This window comes from the organism of the source record quoted next, unplaced genomic scaffold, assembly GCF_019419815.1.
Source record: "Pyrus x bretschneideri cultivar Hongxiangsu unplaced genomic scaffold, Pyrus_bretschneideri_v1 Contig11, whole genome shotgun sequence".
Classification (NCBI taxonomy): Eukaryota; Viridiplantae; Streptophyta; class Magnoliopsida; order Rosales; family Rosaceae; genus Pyrus; species Pyrus x bretschneideri.
The window spans coordinates 7,736,915-7,760,430 of NW_025999402.1; the positions used below are offsets into that span (position 1 = coordinate 7,736,915).

The 23,516-nt window shown below is 39.1% G+C and overlaps 5 protein-coding genes across 5 annotated transcripts; 2 read left to right on the forward strand and 3 right to left on the reverse strand.

The window, feature by feature from the left end:
- Nucleotides 1-201: 201 nt before the first annotated feature.
- On the forward strand, nucleotides 202-9,527 carry LOC125473828 (5'-3' exoribonuclease 4-like). The gene is made up of 22 exons (XM_048577151.1): nucleotides 202-408; nucleotides 1,043-1,145; nucleotides 1,237-1,313; nucleotides 1,400-1,591; nucleotides 1,772-1,891; nucleotides 2,078-2,140; nucleotides 2,224-2,361; nucleotides 2,459-2,623; nucleotides 3,088-3,165; nucleotides 3,900-3,986; nucleotides 4,767-4,844; nucleotides 5,050-5,145; nucleotides 5,644-5,714; nucleotides 5,899-6,027; nucleotides 6,129-6,205; nucleotides 6,295-6,335; nucleotides 6,467-6,541; nucleotides 7,099-7,250; nucleotides 7,353-7,457; nucleotides 7,537-7,612; nucleotides 8,102-8,178; nucleotides 8,315-9,527. Exons 1-22 carry the CDS (start codon nucleotides 202-204, stop codon nucleotides 8,994-8,996), a joined length of 2,889 nt encoding a protein of 962 aa, XP_048433108.1. The 3' UTR covers nucleotides 8,997-9,527.
- Nucleotides 9,528-9,889: 362 nt separating this feature from the next.
- Nucleotides 9,890-10,846, reverse strand: LOC125473829 (rubredoxin-like). Its single transcript, XM_048577152.1, has one exon. It carries the CDS (start codon nucleotides 10,724-10,726, stop codon nucleotides 10,079-10,081), a length of 648 nt encoding a protein of 215 aa, XP_048433109.1. The 5' UTR covers nucleotides 10,727-10,846; the 3' UTR covers nucleotides 9,890-10,078.
- Nucleotides 10,847-11,547: 701 nt separating this feature from the next.
- On the reverse strand, nucleotides 11,548-12,624 carry LOC125473908 (probable transcription factor At5g28040). Its single transcript, XM_048577331.1, has one exon. The coding sequence runs from the start codon at nucleotides 12,622-12,624 to the stop codon at nucleotides 11,548-11,550; it is 1,077 nt and encodes a 358-aa protein (XP_048433288.1).
- Nucleotides 12,625-14,438: 1,814 nt separating this feature from the next.
- On the forward strand, nucleotides 14,439-16,143 carry LOC125473830 (probable transcription factor At3g04930). The gene has a single exon (XM_048577153.1). The coding sequence runs from the start codon at nucleotides 14,580-14,582 to the stop codon at nucleotides 15,873-15,875; it is 1,296 nt and encodes a 431-aa protein (XP_048433110.1). The 5' UTR covers nucleotides 14,439-14,579; the 3' UTR covers nucleotides 15,876-16,143.
- A 1,318-nt stretch (nucleotides 16,144-17,461) lies between these two features.
- LOC125473831 (guanosine deaminase) lies at nucleotides 17,462-21,154 on the reverse strand. The gene is made up of 5 exons (XM_048577154.1): nucleotides 20,947-21,154; nucleotides 19,020-19,079; nucleotides 18,452-18,642; nucleotides 17,937-18,041; nucleotides 17,462-17,844 (listed from the first exon to the last, which is right to left on the reverse strand). Exons 1-5 carry the CDS (start codon nucleotides 20,960-20,962, stop codon nucleotides 17,656-17,658), a joined length of 561 nt encoding a protein of 186 aa, XP_048433111.1. The 5' UTR covers nucleotides 20,963-21,154; the 3' UTR covers nucleotides 17,462-17,655.
- Between the last annotated feature and the right edge of the window lie 2,362 nt (nucleotides 21,155-23,516).

The following is a 23,516-nucleotide window of genomic DNA, read 5'->3' on the forward strand; positions in this document are numbered from 1 at the left end:
CCAAACACCCCCCAATTCGTCACCTCTTTGACTCTTCGATACTAAAGTCACGGTGAGGGCATTTTCGTCCCAACATTGTTTCCCCTACTAGCCACCAGAACGCCCCGTACAAACAGATCTCCAAAAACCTTCTCACGCTCTCTCTCTCCGAATGAATTAGTCCCGTCCGATCTCCGGCTCCGCTCAAACGACACCGGATTCATGGGCGTTCCTGCGTTTTACCGCTGGCTAGCGGATCGGTACCCACAGTCCATCGCCGACGTCGTGGAGGAGCATGCCAGAGAGGACTCCAATGGCGTCCCTGTGCCAGTCGACGTCTCCGGACCAAACCCTAATGGGTTCGAGTTCGACAACATGTACCTTGACATGAACGGCATTATACATCCCTGTTTTCACCCCGACGGGAAGGTTCGCTCTCTCTTTTTCCTCTGCAATTTCCGTTCGTTATGTTGTAAAATGTTGACTTTGGTGCTCTCAGAGGTAGAATTTAGCTTAGTATGTGTTTAATGGCAATTTTTTGTTCAAAACTATGGGTTTGGGAGGTGTTTGTTTGGGTTGCTTCAACAATTTCCGTACTTTTCGTTGCAGTCGGTGAGAATTGAGTTCCAGATTGATTGTTTGCGTGTTATTTCTGTCGTGTTTGCGTTTGATGATCGAAATGATTGATTTTGGTAGTCTTAAGAGGGGAAAAATTTAGTCTTCAGTTATAATTCTTGGATTTAACCCTATATATATACACACATATACATATACATATACATATACATATATATGCATATGCGTTTATGTGGCTTGACAATACTTAAATTTAGTGCCTTTTTCTTGTGGGAAGTACGTGACTCCGTTGTTTATCTTTCATATGTTGACTTAATATTGACTTGGACTGTTAGATTGGGTAAAAGTTATCTTGTTGTTTATGTGGGTGTTTGAAATGTGGGCATTTACCAGGTTATTATGTGCTTTCACTGACCTCTCGATGATGAAATGCCTTTGCTTAAAGTTGTATTGTGATGACATGTTAATTTTGTGTGTGTGTGTGCAGCCTGCCCCTGCTACCTATGATGATGTATTCAAATCAATATTTGATTACATTGATCATCTATTCACATTGGTTCGCCCAAGAAAGCTTCTTTTTTTGGCAATTGGTAAGATTTAACTTTAGACATGTTAAGTAGTTTATCTATAATGGTTTTTCGTGCGCTGAATTTAGTACTTCATATATTTCTAATCTTGCAGATGGGGTTGCTCCAAGAGCTAAAATGAATCAGCAACGTTCTCGACGTTACAGAGCTTCAAAAGATGCGGCTGAAGCGGTAACATCTTACTCACTATGCATAATTAGTTCCTATCCGGGGAGGCAGTGAACTTATTGTTGTCTTTCTTAAATCTGTTATGTTAGGAAGCTGAAGAGGAAAGACTTAGGAAAGAATTTGAGATGGAGGGGACATATTTGGCTCCTAAAGAGAAACCTGAAACTTCAGACTCAAATGTCATAACCCCGGGCACTCAATTTATGGCAGTGCTCTCGGTGGCACTTCAATATTACATACAAAGTAGGTTAAACCACAACCCTGGTTGGCAGTCTACGAAGGTTGGTTTGACATCATTGCCTGTATTGATTTGCAATTGCCTTCCTCAGTCCCTTCAAGATCAGATGGTTCTCTGTCTATGGAGTAATCCATTCTCTATATTTTTACCATGTACTTCTGGTTTTCAGGGTACTTTGTCTCTCTAAATTTATTTATGGGCTGCATTGGGTGGTTATTTGAAGGTTATACTTTCTGATGCAAATGTTCCTGGCGAGGGAGAGCACAAAATAATGTCATACATCCGATTGCAACGCAACCTCCCTGGTTTTGATCCTAACACTCGACATTGTCTTTATGGTTTGGTGAGTGTTTATTATTTAGGCCTTTTGCGAGTTTTTTATTTGCTGTTATCATTATCAGGTTTGTGTAAATAATTTTTTTTTTGCTGTGTGTGTATGCATGTTTTATGTTCTTTGAATTTGAAGCCATTTTGTATTCCTTTGCTGCATTGCTTAGTTCTAAAATGGTATTTGGATCGTCATAATCAGGATGCAGATCTAATTATGCTGGCTTTAGCTACACATGAGGTTCACTTCTCAATATTAAGAGAGGTAGTTGCTCTTTCTTCAGAATATTTTCTAAGTTGTTTATTACAAGTGGTTGATCTTATAGATTGTTTACCAAAATTGTACAGGTGATTACTTTACCAGGTCAACAAGAAAAATGTTTTCTTTGTGGACAAGTTGGTCATCTGGCAGCTGAGTGTCGTGGTATATCTGATGATAATGGAAACGTGGTTGATGATACACCAATTCACCAGAAGAAATATCAGGTTGAAGAACTGGAATCCTGCTTCTCTTTGCTACCCTTTTTGAGTTCCTCTTGATATCATTCTGATATTATTCCTAAATTATATTTTGTTTGTGCAGTTCCTCAACATATGGGTATTGCGTGAATATTTGCAATATGAGCTGGATATTCCCAACCCTCCTTTTCCGCTCAATTTTGAAAGGATAGTGGATGATTTTGTTTTTATGTGCTTTTTTGTTGGCAATGACTTTCTTCCACATATGCCAACATTGGAGATCAGAGAGGTACGTTATTATAGCTAGCAGTCTGTTGCTTTGATTTTCAGAAGTCAGCCAATTTTAGGGGTTTAGGTACTAAGTTATTGCATTCTCGTCAAATTAAAATGTCTAAGATTTGTTAACTTTTACCGTATCAAACACATGATTGTTCACTGCTCCTTCTGTTGGTTGTTCACTTTTCTTTTTTACTTGATGAAAGGATAAAGTTGTGGCCTTTTCACATGCAAGCCCTTGATAACTTGCACTTTAGATAAAAACACTTCAAACGCAATGCTTTAGAAAAAGACCTCAGACTTTGTAATGGAAGAAGGCCACCAAAGGAATTTCACAGCTAATGATCAATTAAAGCATGAAATATGTATAGATTAGGTTTTTTTTTTTCCCTCAAGTTGATCTTTTGAGGTTTTTTGTATAAAACTTGTAGTTATTGGGGTATTTTCTAATTTACTATTAACTTTTTACTGCCTCAGGGTGCTATTAATTTATTGATGCATATTTATAGAACGGAGTTCACTGCTATGGGAGGTTATCTTACTGATGCGGGTGAGGTAAATTGCTCTTCTTTACATGTCTGTTACACTTGTATCTCATTGCATTTGCCATAAATGTGTTCTGATGTGTCAATTGCAGTTTGTTATATATGATGTTTGTAATGGGTGCTAAACTCATCAAGTTTCTCTTGTTTTTTATATTTGAAAAAGTATCAACTGTTTGGATGTTAACATTTTTTAAGTGAGTGAAAGATCTTAAATGCACCCATGAATGAGGGTTAATGAATGCCATTTCTATCATTGCTACTATAACAATATTGGGAAGACCTTCTTTTGTAATGGAGGAGACTGGTGCACTTAAATCTTATTATTGATCTAATACATTAGCTCACCGTAGTAAACTGTAACTTTAATTATTGGAGAGCCGGCCCTATAGATCTGTGGATGGCTGCAGTATTGCGTGTAAATGGGATACAATGCTTGATATTGAAACACAATCAAGATAGCAATGAAAGGAAAGAGTGGAACATGGTTATTCATATTTGTCAGATGTGTTTGTTATGTGTAAAATCTTTTAATCTCTCTCTCTCTCCCCCTTGCACTTAAAAATGTGGATGTTTGCTCTGTTATTGCTTTTGTTTGTTTTGAATATGTTTCTATGAAGAACTTGTGCGTAACATTTTAATATATTATCTTTTGGCAAAAATCTTTTTGATCTATATTTAACCCTAGTTTATTTTAGTGAATATTAGTACCATGTATGTGCTTATCCATTTGAGTTTCTCTCACAGGTATTGTTAGACAGAGTAGAGCATTTTATTCAGTCTGCTGCTGTTTTTGAAAGCCAAATCTTTCAAAAGCGGGTTCGAATTCAGCAGGTATTCCGCTTCTTTCTGATTTAATGTGTACTATAGGTTCATTTGTTTGTCAATTTACTGGAGCATCATGAAACCCTATCATGAAACCAAGGGATGATGACAAATTTAAGCATGATAAAGAATTTACTCCTTTCATTGCAAAATTATTGTTCGTCCATTATTTTCTTAGTCTTATTTTTGTGGGAAGTTTTTTGTCAATACTGATACCTGGTGGACCGGACTCTTTTAAATTTCTTTTGGTGATTACTTGATTACAACGGAATTCATCTGGTCTTAAATATTTTCCCATTACAATGAGTGAGATGTTTGGTTAAACAAAAATGAAAACTTCCTATGAGATGTAAATGATGGTAGTTAAATAAGCCTTTCTAGCAAAAGGCAAGAAATTTATGGGTATATGCTATTATAGGGGCATTTGTTCTGTTCACATGATATTTTCTTTGATGATGAGAGGAAATTTGAACGCGATGATAAATCATAATTATGTAGTGACTTATGTGTTATGTCCTGGCCTTATGTGGATCCATTTGACAGAAAAGTTAATCCACTCACATTTAGCAGTATGAATTTCCCTACATGATATGTGAACCAAAGGCTTAGGGCCTTTCTTTTATAATCATATTTGAGCCATGGAAGTGAACTTTTGTTCTGGGGGTTAATTGTGGGATTATAGGTCACTGAATCATGCTACGGGTATCCATAACTATTTATTAGTCAGAAATTTGCTCCTTTAGTCAATCATACGGGTCTTTCTTCACGCTGATGATGATTATATTGCAGGCTATTGAGAATAATGAAGAGAGGCATATAGCTAGAAGAGAAACTTCAGCAGAGCTACCGGCTCCGGTGATGGACAAGGTCTGCAATATAATTGTAACTGTTTGGTCAAATTTTAAAATAATAAAGTGATAAAAGAACTTAGCTTTTTGTGCCATCTATTGTATATTTGATCACTCATTTCACTGTAAAGTCATGAAGAGACTGTGAAAGCTTCTTTGAAGGGCAGGCCAAGTAATTAAGGAATGCATTGTGTTCATGTGTCTGATTTTATTTTGTTTCCCAGGTTAAATTGGGAGAGCCTGGATATACAGAAAGGTATTATGCTGAGAAATTTCAAGTATCAACACCAGAGGAGATTGATAAAGTCAAAAAGGACTTGGTAAGCTCTCTCAGGCGAGACATTTTAGTTATATTATTTGGCTGTGGATATGGTTTTGTTTTTGGATATTACACTACTTATTTTTGCTTTTCATGTGAACTGATCTCTTTATTGAATCATCTGCCATATATATTTTGGATTGAACCTTGGAGGTTTAAGCTGTGCGTGGGGTCTGTAGCTCTACCCATCTATAGTTGGCTTTTTTCTTTTTCTTTTTTTTTTTCTTAGGAAAAAAAAAATAGTGATCGAGGAAAATGGTTAAATCACTGTGATCAGGTCTGTACATAGCTACGAACAGTCAGGGTAATTTAGGAGATCGGAAGATTTCATATGTTTTGAGTTTAGGAGATTCTTGTTGGGTTCAGTTGCTGCCTTCATTCCCTTCTAATAAACTTAATCTAATTTAAAAGCTTTTCATCTTTTTGCTGTTGTTTTTTCCTGGTTTGATAGGACAAGTACTAAGTTACTCTATGCTAAAATATTTTTGTTTCTTTGCAGGTTTTAAAATATGTAGAAGGCTTATGTTGGGTTTGCCGATATTATTACCAAGGAGTCTGCTCATGGCTATGGTTAGTTTGACTTTAACCTTTTGCTTCTTTTACCTACTTTGCCTCATCTTATTGCTGATCTGGAGGTCTGACTACTCTATCTGGAAGTTGGATGGGTGACATGTTGAGCCACCGTGTTGACTGGATTGATATCCAGTTCAGTTTCAATAACTTTGCTTGTATCTGTAATCGTTTTTTTATTCAGGTATTATCCATACCATTATGCTCCTTTTGCTTCTGATCTAAAAGATTTAAATGAACTGGAAATAACATTTTTCTTGGGAGAGCCATTTAAGCCCTTCGATCAGCTCATGGGAACCCTACCAGCTGCAAGGTCTCTCTCATTTGTGGCTTTGAATTTATTCAAATAAGTTATTTATATATAGAAGATTTCATCTTCTAGATATGATAATGCTCGGTATTTCTATTTTACAGCTCTAGTGCTCTTCCAGAAAAATACAGAAACTTAATGACTGATCCAAGATCACCTATCCATAATTTCTATCCTGCTGGTAATAATTGTCTAGTTGTATGGATCTTTTTATACTGTGAAGTTGTATCCTATCTGATAATATTTTCCTTTTGAAATATCTTACTCCAGATTTTGAAATTGACATGAATGGCAAGCGCTTTGCATGGCAGGTATGATCTCCTGTAGTGTTATTGTTTTTCTTTATTTGTTTAAATTTGTGTTTGTTTTTCCTTTTGGAGGGGTAAACTAATGGTAGTTATATCACTTTATGTGTCTGTCTGTGTGTGTGTTTGGAAGTCAGGGTGTTGCCAAATTGCCGTTCATTAACGAGTTGAAATTGCTTACGGAGACAAGGAAGCTTGAAAGCACTTTAACGGTATGGAAGAGTATTCATTTTCTTCTTAATAATTTTTGCATCAATTATACTTCATGTTCATATGTTTACTTGTCAAATTTATACCCCTTAAAATGGATTTTGTATACCAATACTTACGTAAAGCATTGGTTTTTACAAGTTCTAGGTTAGCTTGCAAGAGTTATATTTCAGTTTTTACAATCAGGGTTTTTAGGGAAAGATATGGCACCATGTTCTGATAGACTGAATTTTGGGTTTGTGAGAATGACATGAGATATTAATCCATCCTATCATGCCTATCTCTTCGAGGTCTGAACGTAATGAAATTATTGGCTATGTGTATGTATTGATAATTTGAGATTGAAAAAAGTTGATGGTCTGTGGAATCATGGATTACATTTGGGTCAGAGTAGGAGTTAAAGATCTTGTATGGTGGGCTGCAATGAGCCTACGACTTATCTCGGATTCTCTATCTTACCATAGGGCTATTTTGGACATCTTTAACTGCAATAACCAAGATAAATTGGCCCTCATTTTACTACTACATTTTGAGGGTTCATACTCTTTGGCATATGCAGGAAGAAGAGCAGGTTCGGAATAGCGTGATGCTTGATTTGCTTTATGTTTATCCTTCTCATCCTTTGGCAGCACAAATCAGTATGTACTACCAACAGTTTTATCAGACACCGCTACATGAAAGACATGCAGCGAAGATAGACCAAATTGCTAGGTAGGTTATTTTAGTAGTAATTTATGGGGACTCATGGTCTAATTGTCACTGTGGAATTCGCTAGAGTTGCGACCCTCTTTTTTCTTTTTCTTTTTTTTGCAGTGGCGGAATGAATGGATTCCTTTGGTTAACTGAGAGAAATGGCTTTAGATATGTAATCCCTTCCCCTATTCGTGGTTACCCTGACCTTGATTATAACCAAGTCTTGTAAGTAGAGCCTCTACTATTGTTGTTTTAGTATTTAAAGAGAATGCAGCGTTTTCATGGTGGGCCTTTTCGTATGCAGAAATGTTACATATCTTAATCCGGCAACTCGTAAACACAACCCAGAACTTCCCAAGGGTGTGATCCTGCCCAGAAAGGTATCTGGATTCTTTAAAGTTCTTGTCCAAGTCTTATGGAAATTTTTTCGTTGTAGTCCTTGTCATTACGTTTTACATGGCATGTTACATACCTTTTGCTCATACCCCCTTGTGAAGACATTCGTTCTTCCTGTTAAAGCTGGGATATGTGATATATCAGGTTCCTGTGTTTGGTGTTTCTCTAGTTCATGGTTTGCATACATGAAAATATTACATCCTTGTGGCTTTGTTCAATGTGAATTTTCTAATGAAAAATATTATGTTATTTCTATTTTCTTATGGTAAAAAAAAAATGTGAGTAGCTGCATATGAGTTGAGCTTTTCATTATCATTTCATGTGTTGATTTATCGTCACTTTGCTCTGTGTTTGGAGATGCTAAGACAGTTGGGAATATGCTTCAATTTCTTGCCCTCTTTTTCTGTTATCTTTTCTATTACACTTGTTTATCAGGGGGATCTAATTTGGATTGTCCTTTTAAATGTCTTTAGGTTGTAAGACCTACGGACATCAAACCATTCCCTACGTTGTGGCACGACGAAGGTCCTCGACGCCAAGGCAGAGAGAGGTGAGTTGAATTCCATTTGTCCTGATTTTACACGTTTTTTGTTTAGTAACAGATCTATCTCTGAGGATATTTATCTTATAACTACAACTCGGGGCTCTGGATTGTGGTTTCTGAACCTGATGCATTTGTTTTATAGGCCGCAAATACCTGGAGCAATTGCTGGACCCATGTTGGGAGAAGCAGCTCACCGACTGGTCAAGAGCACCCTTAATATTAGACCTAATGGTTCATCCTCTGGATTATTGGATCAACCGCCATTACGAAATTCCGGAAATTATGCAGGAAATTATCCAGTCAACAGACCAAGGCCAGCTGGGCCCTCTGGGTATGAAAGGGGCTTCCGCGTAGAAGCAATGAATGGAAATTCCTTCAATCCCCAGGTCATGATGGCTAGGCCTAGATTTCCTGCATCAAATGGTATACAAGGTGACAGACAGAATTTTAGGGCACAAGAAAGAGTACAATATCAAGAACAGAATTTTAGGACAAAAGATAGAGTACAAGATCAAGAACAGTACAACCTGAGATCCGCGATGTCTAGTTTAACAGTCCAAGATAGTGCGAGAACCAGGTCACCTGCAGCGGCGCCACCTGGGATGCCAAATTCAGGATACCAAGCAAACCGTAAACACCAGTTTGTGCAGAACATGGGTGCTCTTCCTTTGCCACCTACCAAGTGGATTAGCAAAGAACCAACTGGAAATGGTGGATTACATGCAAGGAAACAGGAAACTGGATATGGTGGAGCATATGAGCAACAGCAGGTCAAGAAGGTCTATCAAGTTAAGACGCGTGCTCCCCAGGATGTCAAACCGTAGAGACCAGACCGGGAGTGATTCCTCAGGATTTGTATGATGTTGTCTTGTTCTTTGTAAGAGGTGCCGCCACACAAATTACTCTCAGTTACTAGAGGCTGCTGATCCTGTGGTTCCAATGTGAAAGTGATTCAGCCTCCCTAATTTGTGCAGTCAGTATCGAAAACCGCAGGATTGTTTGTTACATTAAACACAGGACGACTTTTCACCAGAAGCTCTCACAGGTACTAACCGGCTATGGCGGGCATATACGACTAACTATTTCTTAGGTAGTTTGTAAAGTATGCAGTACATAGTTGCAGTTTGTTGTCATAGTTTCATAGGAAGAATTCGGGAAGTCGCTTACCCAAATCAGAAGTAGGGGGTTGGCGTATCATTAGCATGTCGGGAAATAGTATGTCGTCCGAAAGGAATCCAATGTCCGTTGCTCCAAGAACATTTTCTGTTTATTAGTTTGTTTTTGTACCTGGATATTTGTTTTGAAGTATGATATGATTTGTGGAATTCAAAGGGTTCTGCTGAGGGAACCATTTTTATAACTTTCGCAAAGCGAGATTAAACGCAGGAACGGCAAGATTAACTTGTGTTTGGGATCAACGGAATGTTTGTATTTGTTCATGAGTTTTACCGTCTCAGACGAAACTCGAACCTCAAACCTCGTCCATGGCAAATCTCGATGCATCTTCATATGTGAAATGGAATTATTTGGACTCCGACTTTCTATGCGTTTACTAACACACGTAAGTTGTAACAAAAGCACGGCCTGTGTTTCGTTTTAATATCCGTAATCCATAGAAGTTGCTAGTTAAACACATACCCATCATTTCATTATTTTCTCGATTTATGACTTCCCCCGTTCCAAGTAAACATTCCGAGAAAAGAATTGAACCACAATCTTGAATACCAATTGTTCTGAGTTGTATGTCATTAAGTAACAAGAGAGAACAATTCCTCCACTGTTGCCACAATTCAATACACAAATCTTACAAAACAAAACGACACTATACCTCTGAGAATTTTCAAGCGAATTGAATTATTATATATTTTCACTATTTAGAAAGAAAAAAACCCCCATACCTCCTCGATTATTGCAGAAAATACCCAGATAAGAAAAGCACAAAGAAAAGGAAGAGTCCCCCAAATATGAGCACAGCCTTCTGCCCAGAAGTGAGTGTATTCCCACCCAGCCCGAACTGCTGGTTCTGCGCAAACCCAGCAATCTCCACACTCTTACTCACAAAGAACCCCTGCGCCGCCCCGCACGTCGGACACCTCCAATCCTCCGGCAACTTATCAAACGGCAATCCCGGCGGCACTGGATATGACGGGTCACCCACCGCCTCGTCGTACTTGTACCCACAAGACCTGCATTCGTACACCCCAGTGTTCAACACCGCAAACTTCTCCTCCAGCCGCCGCTTGTCGAACGTCGTTTCGAGTTCCTCCGGCACAGGCTCTGGTGGGTCTACGGAGGAGGCTGGAGGGGGCGATGTGGGCTCGTCTGAAGTGGGTTTGTCCTCCTTTGACACATCAATGGAGTTTTTGTCTTCCTTTGAGACATCAATGGAGTTTGCAGACAACTTGTGGGGTTTTGAGGGGATATGAGTAAGAGAGAGTGAAAATGTTTGGATCTTTGGGAGGAGGGATTGGGTTATGGGTTTTAGGTGGGAATGTTGGGGGAAAGTGGTTGAGAAATGGAAAGAAAAGGTGGGTCTTGTTGTTGCACAAGCCATGGATGTCTGTAAATCCTCTCCGTGTTTTGTCCGCAATTCTCAGAGCTCCTTTGTTAGTGACAAGAAAGAAGAGAGAGAAAGTGTAGAGAGAGAAGATTAGGGTCAATTTGGGAATGTGATGTTGTTTCTGTATGTGGGTGTTTCAGTGATGTGTGTGCATCTGGGTGGAGGAGAAAGGAAAGGGATCCATTGGAGGGTATATGCTTGCTCTGAAACAGAGAGAGTTGGATAAGGTGGGGAATGTGATGGTTAGAATGTGTAGGTGGATCCAAGTTAATGGGCCGGGTTTTGGGTTTGTGTCCAACTCATTAAAGCCCAATAACCGATAAACCCAACCAACCACAGTATAGTTCTAAAGTTTTCACCGCCAAACAAGAACAATATTAGTGACTACTATATATTACATCACAAATAGTAGGTCAAATCTTCACAGAAGGGTAGGTAAATGTGCATTAGGAGTTGTACTTACGTTAGTTTGGATGATATCTAATACAGTGGGTTTGTTTTCTTTTTGTAAAGACTTGGTTAATTTATATGAGAGTGTCTGACCATCCAGCTGATTAGGCTGTCCTACCTAAATTTTTCTCTCACATGCATTCATTCTTGATAAAATAACATCGACGCAAATTAATATCAATATTGTCAATACAAAATCTGTCTTTTAACAAAGGACATAATTACATCAGGCATCAAATTCCTATCACAAAAAAGTGGATTTAATTTCAAAAATTGCTCTACCAAATCATGATTAACAAGCAAGTTTTTCTATCCTATTCAACAGGGAAAAAAATCTTAAAAACTAGATGAAATTGAAAATAATATTAGTGAGCTCCTCCCTTGGTCCTCAATTCCTCCAAAGCTGCCTTAACCTGATGCTGCACCAAATCCAACCTCTTTTCATAAGCCTCCAACTCCAAAATCTGCTGCTGCCTCCACTTCTCATCCTCCACCACTTCTCCAACCCCACCACTGCCACCGCCGCCGCCACTTCCCATTTTACCTTTCAAACTCAGAGGCATTGGATTCATAGCCAACCCTACTATCAATCGTCTCACATCATGACCGGTATTGATGTTATCATCCACATTAGTAACATTATTATCCTCATCAAACCATGTCGTTGGCCTCTCATGATCCGCAACGCTACTACTCGCCGCCACATTGTCCTCCTCCCTCTTCACCATAACGTTATTATTATGCGATTCCACGACAAAATTATTTCTGTTTTCGACATTCCAAATCGTACGTGAAAGCTCAAAAACCGCATTGTCGTGTGCGTTTTTGAACCGAAACTCTTTCCCGGAGGAGTTGATTTCGTTCATTTTCTTCACGACATTGTGGTACTTCCTCTTTAGTCTTCTCAGCTTCTCCACCATCTTTGTCTTGTTGCATTCAAGCTTTAGCCTCGGCTTGATTTCGTTGTACAACGACGATGTTTCCTTGGTGGTGGTTCTGGTAATTTTGGTTTGTCTGGTGCCGTAGTGGTCAAGAAAGCCACGCAACAGCTCAAGCTCGTCCTCCTTGCACCAAACCCTCTTACCCCGCCGTTTCTTTACCTCTTGTAGGGACGTCAAGGCCTCATTTGCATGGTCAATACGTCGTCGTTTCAGACGGGGCTCGTATATTGTGAAGCTGTAGTCGGAGGTGGAGCTGGATTTCGGTTCCTCCACTTTCTCCTCGTCCTCTTCCTCATCCTCATGGGGTTCGTATGAAACGTCATTGTCATCGTCCTCGTTGTCATGATCATCAACATTGTGACGCTTTTGTGCTTGCTGGACGTTGTTGTTGCCAGGGTCATGATGATGAAGATCATCCTCAGAGTCAGATTCGTACTCTGAGGATGAATAAGAAGACGAAGAAGACGACATGATCCAACTAAGCAACGGCCGCCATGCCATTTTCGAAACAAGATGTGCAGACCAAACCAGAGATAGAGAGAGCTCGTTCTCGATCCTTCCCTTTGGATCACTGGCTTGGTCTGCGTGTGCGAGAGAATTATTGCAGCTAGGGTTCGGAGTTTTAAGGATATATTTAGGTTGAGCTAAGGATAGATAGGTTTCCATAGTTAAGAAGGTTGTTGAGAAGAATAGAGAATTAGTTAAAGTGATGGTTAAAGAGGAATGGATGTGAATGGAGGAAAGCATATATCAATGGCTGCCGGCCACTGTCCGATAATGACTGCTATCCCCTACCTTGCATCCGCATAACCTTTTTTTAAGGTGGGGATTGTATTTACTTTTCAGTGTCTCGGGAATACAGCTAAATATCATGATACAAGTCATTGGATATTTGAAAAATGAAATTTTCAACGACTTGTATTTCGATACTTGTGTACTGGACCATGTTTCCGGTACAATAAAATAGAGACGAGACCAATTTGTATAAGTGGGCTTTACTCGAATACAGATGTGATACAATGTATTTCTTCGTAAATGTTATGTAGACACAAAGCTAAACCGCCACATTGATGTCACATTTTCTAATACGGACGACTCAATAAATAGTAAGACCATTTTCAAATGACTTACAATATTTTTGCTTAATAACTATGAAAATTGTTTTGGAAAAACTCAATAGTTGCTCACAAAATGTGAGCTACGTTCATGAGTTTGAATCAGTTTTTTCGACTTACTACTCAGACCAATCCTATTGAATCCAAATCTTCCCTTTAATTGGAAACGATATTTTAATTTAATTTAAAAAGAGATTTAAACTTTGGATGTATAGTTTAATACGCTCATATAGTCCATTTATGGCGCATTTACGTAACGGTAATGAAAATATAAGGAATTGAATTGAGGAGAAATTGAATTAAGGAGGAGTTGGAATAAGGAGAAGTCAGAATCGGATTCTTGTTGAAGCTGTTTACTTAAATGTACTGGAATCAGAATAAAATTCCATAAAAGTTATTTACTAATTCAGTAGAATCGGATTATAAACCAGTATGATTACTAAAATGCCCTTGTCCCAAATCAAATATTTTATATACTTTAATGGGTTTATAAAGAATAGTCTTGGAAATAAAAAAAAGTAAGTGAGGGCATAAAGGGAACAAAAGTGTCATTTCGATTGCCCAAACAAGCAGGAATTGGATTACCATCTATATCTAGGGAATCCAATTCCACCAATACAAGGAATTGAATTCCAAAATTTGTGTGGGCCCCACTGCTTTTTTAATTCCTTCATGTTTAGTAAACACTGGAGTACTTCGTAATCGGAATTCAATTCCACATTTTCATTCCGATTACGGATACGTAAACACGCCCTTATTTATTCCCAAATCAATCAACTCAATTCTCAATTTACTTTCATTTTGATTGAATTCGATAAGGTTTGTCGAATCAGATTCGATTCCTAAATTTTAAAACATCAAAATGATTGAAGCAGGTGGCGGATCTACTAATAATAACTAACTCAAAATTTATCAATTCGATTCAATATACTTTCATTATGATTGAGTTCGAAAAGTTTGCCGAATAAGATTCGATTCCTAAATTGAAAAAAAAAAATCGACATGATTGGATCAGACGAAGGATTTGCTAAACATTTTCATTCATTAATTAACTCAAAAGTTTGGTCAAGGCCACCACCACCACCCAACCAAGTCCACCATCGATCAAGAGTCCCACACGCAACGCATAAACTACAACGAAACCCCGTGAACCAACCAAAACCCACTTGAGACTTGGCCCCTTCCCTCTCGCCCTAACCCCAACCACTTCTCTTTCTCTCTCTCTCTCTCTCTCTCTCTCTAAACATAATTTCTAACCCCACCCACGACGTACTCCCCCCACCCGCCAATTTTACCCGAAATTCCCATAACGCCCTCCCCCGTCACCGCCGCGACGTTATCATGGCTCCCGACCAAGACGACGCCGTTCTCCCCGAAGGCGACCTCTCCTCCTCCTCTCAGGACGAGGAAGAAGACGACGACGTCGTCGATGAGGACGAGGAAGAAGATGACGTCGACGTCGACGACGACGACGACGTCATCAACTCCGCCTCCCCTTCCACGTCATCCGCCGGCGCCACGGATTCTCTCCCCGTCGCCATCGCCACCGCAACTCCAACCGTCACCGTCGCCCTTCCCGCTCGGGCCCCGCCTACCGTGCCTCTGACCCTCGCTTCTGCTCCAACCACCGTAATCACAAACGACGCCGTGTTGTCGTCCGATCCCAAACGGCACCCCGCGTTGTCGTCCCTGCCGGAGGAGAAAAAACCGGCTGTGCTCGACGATTCTCGGAGATTATTTCAGAGGCTGTGGACCGACGAGGACGAGATCGAGCTTTTACAGGGCTTCCTCGACTACACGACGCAGCGAGGCAGCAGAGGCTCGCACCAGGGCCCAAACGACACCGCTTTGTTCTACGACCAGATCAAGTGCAAGCTCCAGCTTGACTTCAACAAGAACCAGCTCGTCGAGAAGCTCCGGCGGCTGAAGAAGAAGTACCGAAACGTAGTCACCAAAATCGAGAGCGGCAAAGAGGTCAGCTTCAAGAGCCCTCACGATCAGGCCACCTTCGAGATCTCCCGCAAGATCTGGAGCAATATCGGCCGAATTGGCGCCGCCGACGAGAACGCCCTCGACGATGAAGATCCGATCCCTAACCCTAACAATCCTAATTTCAACAGTTACGATATAAAGGCCGAGGAGGCTGCCGGTTTCGCCGGCGATAAGAAGTCCACGCCGAGATCACGCAAACGCTCGCGAATACAGCCAAGGGCCGACGAGAAACCCCCTCCTCCGCCGCTACGTGGCGGTTTCGTTGAGCCAACACCGGTAATAAAAGATAATAAGAACGGCATTAACAGTAACAATGGTGGTGCTGGTACTAATGGCAGCAATTGTAATGTTCACGGGTTGATTGAGGAGACGGTGAAGAGTTGTCTGTCTCCATTGTTCAAGGAGTTACTGAGTAATGCAATGGGTGTCGGGCCATCCAGAGGGTTCGGAGGGTTGGCATTCAATCCGATTCCATTGAGCTTCGGCGGGCCTTTGATGAACTTGAATTTCGGGGGCGGGGAAGTGGCGGATGACAAGTGGAGGAAGCAGCAGATTTTGGAGTTGGAGGTGTACTCGAAGCGATTGGACTTGGTTCAGAATCAGATAAAAGTTGCATTGGATGAGTTGCGGTCCAATGGCGGGTGAACAATCGATTGAAGGAAGGCATTGATGTAAGTTCGGGGACTCTTCAGAACCTTGAATTCTTTGTTCATATAAATTTGCTTGATCAATGCTGCAGCAGGTGTTTGCATTTTACGATTTTTTTTCCTTCTTTTGTTGATTTCATAGAACAGTTTATGAATAATGGTTTTCCGATCGTTGTCTAGTCGTTTCATAGTTTTGTCCATACTCTTTAGACGTGTAGATAATTGATGAATAATTTATAAATTAGAAAGTTTTCGCTTCTTTCCCATATGTTCTTGCACCTGAGATGTTCGTCGACATAAATTGATCGAAGTTAGCCTCTTTATTATCGCGCTCGATTGTAGTGATGTTCAAAATTTGGAGATGTTATGTGTGAGAAGGCAGCTCTCTCATGGTTTGCATGACTGGTAGCGGTGATTGCTGTTACAAGCGAAAGATCGGCGTTTCATGTTTTAGAGATCTCTGTATGTTTCAATGACCTGAACCTCTTTGTTCGTGATTTGCAAGACTGGTGCTTGCAGTTAAAACGGGATACGACAGTGAGAGATGTCCTGTATTGTTTTCTTCGGTGTATACGATGATTAGAACTACGCAGATGCATATACATATACTTGGATTTGTGTTTGTGTTTGTGTTTGTTAAGCAGGGAATCGTTTAAAGATGTGCGTATATAAGCCGTGTATAGATACCAATGTATTAAAGGGGCGAGGCGTCCGAGGGATAGCTTCGCCTCACGCCTTACGCCTTACGAAACCTAAATTTTTTAATATATACACTGAGTTCGCCTCACGCCTCACCGGACCTAAATTTTTTAATATATGCACTGAGCATACACATATTATATTAAAAAAAAAGATTATTAATCAATAATCATCTTGAACGCGCGCGCACACACATATATATATATATAAATATAGAGGATGAAAAGCACAATGAGCACACATATAATAATGCATGTAGAGTCGCAGACGGCACACACATCCTTTATATAAAAAATAAAAATCAGAAAACAAGGCAGAGAGATAAGTGCAAGGAAGAGGTATGAGTTAGTTAAAACCCTACACAAAATTTGGGTTTGGAAGTATTAAAAAAAAAAAAAAAAAAATCCCCTGCAGCCTGCCTAGGCAGCTCCGGCTACGCCTTCCGGCTCCTTTCGCCCACTCCCTCAAAACAGAGATGGCAACCATCAAGCCTAGCCTCACAGGGCGTCTAGGTGCGCCTTGAGGCGAGCCTTTTAAAACATTGATAGATACACGTCTTGCAACAGGGCGTGGCGTATGAACTAGTTAGACTTGCTTTGTCTAATGAGAGAAGGGGTCGCAACGGCCGTGTGCTAAGCCGGCTTGTCAAGGTACATTCATGTTGCATTTCGTAAATTCAGGCTTGTCAAGGTCGTTTCTGTTGGAGATTCGGAAATTTGAGCCGAATCAAGTTCGAGTTTTGTCGAGATTACGAGCGCAGCAGTTGCATTGTATGATGGTGTAGTTGAGAATCCGATACATTTTCGAATACATTCCTACCACTTCAAGCACGACACGCGAGCACCGTCGGAAATTCATAACGACAAAGTCATGCAACGGAACAACTCATGGAAACGAGCTCGGAATTTAATTTCTCGACACGAATTGTTTTGGATGTTCAATGACAATCCATTATTGAGGAAACATTGAAATCTTTTTTTTTTCTTGAATTTGTGTAATGTCTTGTAATAATAACGAAGAGAAATGAGACTTAAATCAGTGGCTTTGGATGTCTCACCGACGGGGGGTTAATCGTGAAATCAATACATGTGAAATTTGGACTTCGTTTTCTCGAATACTTGTTCAGCAATCACCGCGCCGTTCCCGTCAGCCTTCTTGATCTCCATGTTAGCCTTCTGATAAAATGCAGTGCCCCTCAACGCGTCCGCAATGAAATCATCGAAACCAATTGCTATGGCGGCTTCGGCCTTAGCTCCGTAAACCAACCTCTGTTCAGAAAGAGCAAAGACAGATCGTTTAAACCGCATAAAAGTATGACCTTGTTATTATTTCAACGAAATTTAAAGTTCGAAAATTGGACCTTAAGTCTTGAAAGATGGATAGCACCAAAGCACATTGGGCATGGCTCACAGGATGCATATATTTCACAGTCCGCGAGCTCGATCTGATTGAGCTTCTTACAGGCCTGTGGAAAACAATTGTCCCAAGAATGACATCGGAAAAAGCATTCGGAGGTTTCCGATTTGGAAGTACAAGATAAAGAATATAACAGATGACAGAATCAACATCATAACTATAACTTGTAGAAACTGGAAACAAGCATATAAAACACATTTGCTAAGATCTATGTACATACATACTCATCATGCTTACAACTCTGATGACAATGCCGATCATAGAAACCTTTCGTATATATATTTCAAGCTCACTTGGTTATAAAAACCAAACAAATTGGACATGGCCTTAAGTCTTCCCTAAACACATTTATGCCCAAATGCTGGTACGGATCCAACAGTTTTGACATTATATTAAAAATCATTATTGCAGTAATCAAAACCCCTCTCACGAGGCAACGCAGTTATATATTAGTCTAACCTCTCTTATGGCAGTAACCTCTGCATGGGCAGTCGGATCAGTGTGTTTTAGAACCATGTTGTGACAGCTTACGACTATCTCATCATTCCGAACAATAACTGCACCAAATGGGCCTCCATCTCCACAATCAACTCCCTTATAAGCTTCCCCAACTGCTTCTGTTAAGAATTTGTGGTCTCTATCCTGTACAACTGGTTGAACAAACAAAACAAAAGGCAAAGCATGATAAATATGAAGACCAGATTGGGTTGCAAAGTACCGCCTTTTTCTGACAAAGCAAATGAGTAAATGGAATTATTTCATTAGATCGATGTTATAAATTGAATACCAATAAAAATCATATGAAAAGAATATAAAACACAATTGCTCATCTATACTAACAATAAACTTAAATTCCTCAACAACCAGCTGATAGCGTGAAATTAAATGGAAAAAGTGACTGCTCAATTGGCATAACCGCACAAGTACATGATGATTGATTGTTTATATACTTAAGTAATCTTCATTGGTTTTCTGTGTACACTGGGCAAGGGGACATGAATGAAAAATAAGACGGGTTTGGTGTTACCTTCTTGATGTGCAGCAAATGCAGCGGCCACAGAAAGGGTTCCTTCTTGTGTTTCCACCCCTGCCAAAAAGAAGAGGAGTAACAATGAATAACCAAAGCACCCAAAATTTCCCAATTATATATAGCAGACATCCACATTTCTTACAACACTCTGAACTTTACAATTAATAAACAAGTTCCACAACTTATCTGCATTTCTGATAACAATTTAAGGGAAAAAACATTGTAAACAATCAAAGGCCTGACCAGTTTTAAGCTTTCCTAGCATTTCAGTGAAAAGGAAAAAGAATAATCGGCAAGTGAAATACGAGAAAGAAAACTCCAACAACAACAACAACAACAAAGCCTTTTCCCACTAAGTGGGGTCGGCTACATGAATCCTAGAACACCATTGCGCTCGGTCGTGTGTCATGTCTTCCGTTAGATCCAAGTACTCAAGTCTTTTCTTACAGCAGCTACATAGTTGACCAAGTTCTGTGTAAAGGATGACGGGTCCAAACAGTATCACAAAGCACTATATATAGCAGACATCCACATTTCTTACAACACTCTGAACTTTACAATTAATCAACAAGTTCCACAACTTATCTGCACTTCTGATAACAATTTAAGGGAAACAACGTTGTAAACAATCAAACGCCTGACCAATTTTAAGCTTTCATACATATACATAGTATTCCTAGCATTTCAGTGAAAAGGAAAAAGAATAATCGGTAAGTGAAATACGAGAAAGAAACTCCACAAAACAAAAACCTTAGGAGTGACTGCACTCGGAATATAATGAAAGCATAAGATCATCTAGTAACACTGAACAGATTCACAGGTTTTCCAAGGAAAAGGAGGACGGTAATTCATGGTTGAAACTTGCTCCAATGCCATCACATTGCAGTCAAGGGCCCAAAAGCGATCCTATATAGAGAGAAAAAGTCTTGACACCGCTACTGGATATGACAAAAGACATGTAACTTACAGATTTTGCAAAGACAATGCAAAGTTTCCACATTTTTAGCATGTTTGTATACAGCAGCTACATAGTCGACCAAGTTCTGTGTAAAGGATGGCTGGTCCGTACAGTATCACAAAGCACTATAATGCTTATTAATTATCATTTGGCACTATAATACCCACGTTAAAATGAAGTCCCCAAAAAAATGCACAAGGATGCAGACTACATTCCTCGTTTGGTCGTTAATTCTTTTGTCAAGTGATTCATCGTGCCTAGTCATTTCGAATTCCAATCATGGAATTGCATTTGGTTATTCAGAATCATTTCAAGTACATTGTAACTAGAAATTATATGATCTTCGCAGGTAGTCTGTCTTATTGTTAGCATCAAAATTTCATTCTTTTGAACTCTCTCATCGAAATAGATCCCTACACAGCCTTCCTCCACCGGAGCAGGGTGTTTCCGATAATCATACTGATGTGCATCCCTTCAATCAAATAACACAGAAACCCAAAAAAAAAAAAAAATGTACTCCTTTTCGAATCTTTTTGCTGTCGAACTACCATTCTAAACTTACTTTTCTACTCTCTTAAGCTAAAACCAAGGCAAGTCTTGGGTTAAAAAGCAGTGGAAGCAGTTGCAACTTGCAACATACAAGCACCCACCAATTTTCTGGACAAAGTTGATCCACAAAATTCCAGACTTACCCAAAACAAAATCTGCAAATCGGAACAAGAAACGATCCCAAAACCATAGTTTCAAACCAAAAATTCAGAAGATTTAAGTTTTACCTCCAAAAAAAAAAAAAAAAAAAAAAAAGAGTTAAAATTACAGATCAAACCCATATACAATAATTGATCAAACCCATGAAAAACCAATCATATATACCCAATTCACCATAGATTGTTAAGAGATACATGATCCAAGAATTACCCAACAAAGACAGTTAAAAAGTAAAAATGGGTCGTGAAAGGATCGTACCGTTAGCTTCCGCCATTGATGGGAATTGGGATTGCGCGGAGGAAGAATGAAAGATGAGAGGAACGGGGAAGTGAATGGGGTAAGTCAAAAGAAAGAAATTGGGAGGATGGAAGGAAGCGTGGAAGGAAAGGAGAAAGAAAGCGCGATGAGAAATGGAGAGATTGGGATGAGGAGGGAGAGCTGTGAATTGTGATGGTCCACGAATTAATATATATATATATATAGTTGTCGTTGGTAAAGTGCGAGAAGGAGATTCAACTGAAAGCGCAAAAGAGCAAGAGCGACAAAGACACGACATGTCGAGGTGTGATTATGAGGAGAGATTCACAAGCAACTCCGGATCCCTTCTCACCGAATCAACCAAGTTCGGAAAGGGATCCGGAGGTGTGATTTCAACGGCCCGAAACTTTGTGAATTTGGTGGAAAGGGATCCTCATGATTCCTTTCCCACATTAGTGGTATTTTGAGCCTAACATGTTTCAAAACGTTATTATTTTATCACATCACATTGAATTATTGGTTTGAAAATGCATCACAATGATAAGGATAATGTTATTCATACTTATTTTTATGTCTTACATACTCTTGTTAATTTTTTTTCATTCATTTTCATCAATTTATTCGATTACAGAGCTGCAATTTGAGAGAAGCTTATGAAAAGTAAAAATTGGCATGTAGTTAGAACCTACCACACGTTGTGTGTTTCTGTTTTTCATATCTCGTCGAGCGGTTTAGAATATACCATGATGGCATTCTAGTTGCAAGTAATTCATTTTATAAATAGACCCTACTTATTCTTATTGATTTCTTTAATTCATTCGATTAGACGATCGAAAATTAAAAGGAACGTGTTAGAAGTAAAAATTAGTATGTAGTTAAACTACTCTATTTTAAACCTACCAGACATTGTTTGTTTCTATTTTGCATATCTCATCTAGTGATTGATTTAGAATATACCATTATGGCATCCTAGTTGCACGTAATTCATTTTATAAATGGACCCTACTTCTTGTTTATAACTACGTGATCAACACTCTTGCTTGATAGACACATTATTATATCCCAAAATTGCATAAACGTACTTAAATTATAATAAATTTGTGCAAATATTAGTCAAAGCTAGGAATTTTGCCAATTGGTAACTCAAATTCATATAAACTACGTCATTCATTTTTTTTTAAAATTATTATTAAAGAGAGGTGGATGATTCGAAACTATTAAAAAAGCTAATAGAAAGGAAAGTTTTGAACCCGGGATGCATGTGTAGAAAATCAATACCCTATCTTCTAAGATATTAGACTACATGCAAACTACCTCATTCGTTATTTCAGTTAAAATTTAATCAAAACGTATCATTCATTATTTTAATTAAAAATTAATCAAAACGTAACGTCTCCATATCATGCGGATCGCTTTCTAAGAATATTTTTGCCAATTAAAGACGCTTAAATAACTTAGCGTAGGAATCTCATGTGACGTTTACGTACACTCCTAATAATTCAAATGTCAGTTGTGAAATTTTGTCCTAATTACATAATAATTTATGGAAGTGGTGACGCTTACAATGGGTGGAAAAGGAATCTTGTTAGTACCAATTTCGTTTTCTTCTTCTTTATTTTATTTTTAAATAAAATACGATAATATATTTTTGTGTAGACTCAAAACTAGAGAGGCTAGTAGTTAATGGTTATATATATTTTTGGGTAAATTACAAAAAACTATATTAACTATGAATCGAACCACACTATCATACTCCATATTTAGAATTTTTTGCAATGTTATACCTCCGTTAGTTAGTCTGTGAATTTCTCAGTTAAATGTTGACGGGGCTTGATGCAGGGCTCAGTTCCTTGCCCAGATGGATTCCATGTGGCACCACACCCAAAGTTTTCACGTCAAATGGCATCTAGCTGAGATTTCCAATACACATGGCTTTCTCATCGGATGACACGTGGATATTCCATTAAAATTAAAAAAAAATATTTAAATTAAAATTTTAAAAATTAAAAAAGTAAAAGTACGTTGTAAAGTGTGCCATTCAAATTCATTCCCCCCCCCCCCGGGTACACCTAAACCCTATCAACCAAATTCAATTCCCAATTCCAGAAAAAGAAGAACCCTAACCCTAGTTCTCATACCAGTGACTCCAAATCTCGAACAATCAAATTAGAAATTTAGTGAAAACCCCAAATCATCTTGTCGGCTCACTTCCCTCACTTCATTGGTGTTGGAAAGGGGTTTCATTAGCTTGGAAGAAAAATTGAAGGATTCGACATGGGGTGGTATGTGCGCGAGGATCCCGATGAAACGACGCCTACCTATTGTAAGTTTTTTTTTGTGCTTTTGATGATTCCAAATGCACACTGAACTTACTTATCGGAATTGGTTGAATATGGGTTTTGTGTATTCTTGTTTGAAAAGGTGGGTTTATGCTTTGAGAATTTGAAATGGTTCCTGAGGTGTTGTATTAAGGGTTTGTAGCTTTGTTTATTCTTATCTAAAAAGGTGGATTTATGTTTTGTTAATTCGAAATGGTTCCTGAGGTGTCGGATAATGGGTTTGTAGCGTTG

Excerpts from the sequence above, each read along its gene's own strand:
- LOC125473828 (XM_048577151.1), top strand. The coding sequence starts at position 202 with ATGGGCGTTCCTGCGTTTTACCGCTGGCTAGCGGATCGGTACCCACAG. Across the intron at positions 1,314-1,399 it reads CAAAAGATGCGGCTGAAGCG|GAAGCTGAAGAGGAAAGACT; the intron begins GTAACATCTTAC and ends CTGTTATGTTAG. Across the intron at positions 1,892-2,077 it reads GACATTGTCTTTATGGTTTG|GATGCAGATCTAATTATGCT; the intron begins GTGAGTGTTTAT and ends CGTCATAATCAG.
- LOC125473829 (XM_048577152.1), bottom strand. The coding sequence starts at position 10,726 with ATGGCTTGTGCAACAACAAGACCCACCTTTTCTTTCCATTTCTCAACC.
- LOC125473908 (XM_048577331.1), bottom strand. The coding sequence starts at position 12,624 with ATGGCATGGCGGCCGTTGCTTAGTTGGATCATGTCGTCTTCTTCGTCT.
- LOC125473830 (XM_048577153.1), top strand. The coding sequence starts at position 14,580 with ATGGCTCCCGACCAAGACGACGCCGTTCTCCCCGAAGGCGACCTCTCC.
- LOC125473831 (XM_048577154.1), bottom strand. Across the intron at positions 18,643-19,019 it reads ATTTGCTGCACATCAAGAAG|TTGTACAGGATAGAGACCAC; the intron begins GTAACACCAAAC and ends TTGTTCAACCAG. Across the intron at positions 18,042-18,451 it reads AGGTTACTGCCATAAGAGAG|GCCTGTAAGAAGCTCAATCA; the intron begins GTTAGACTAATA and ends TGTTTTCCACAG.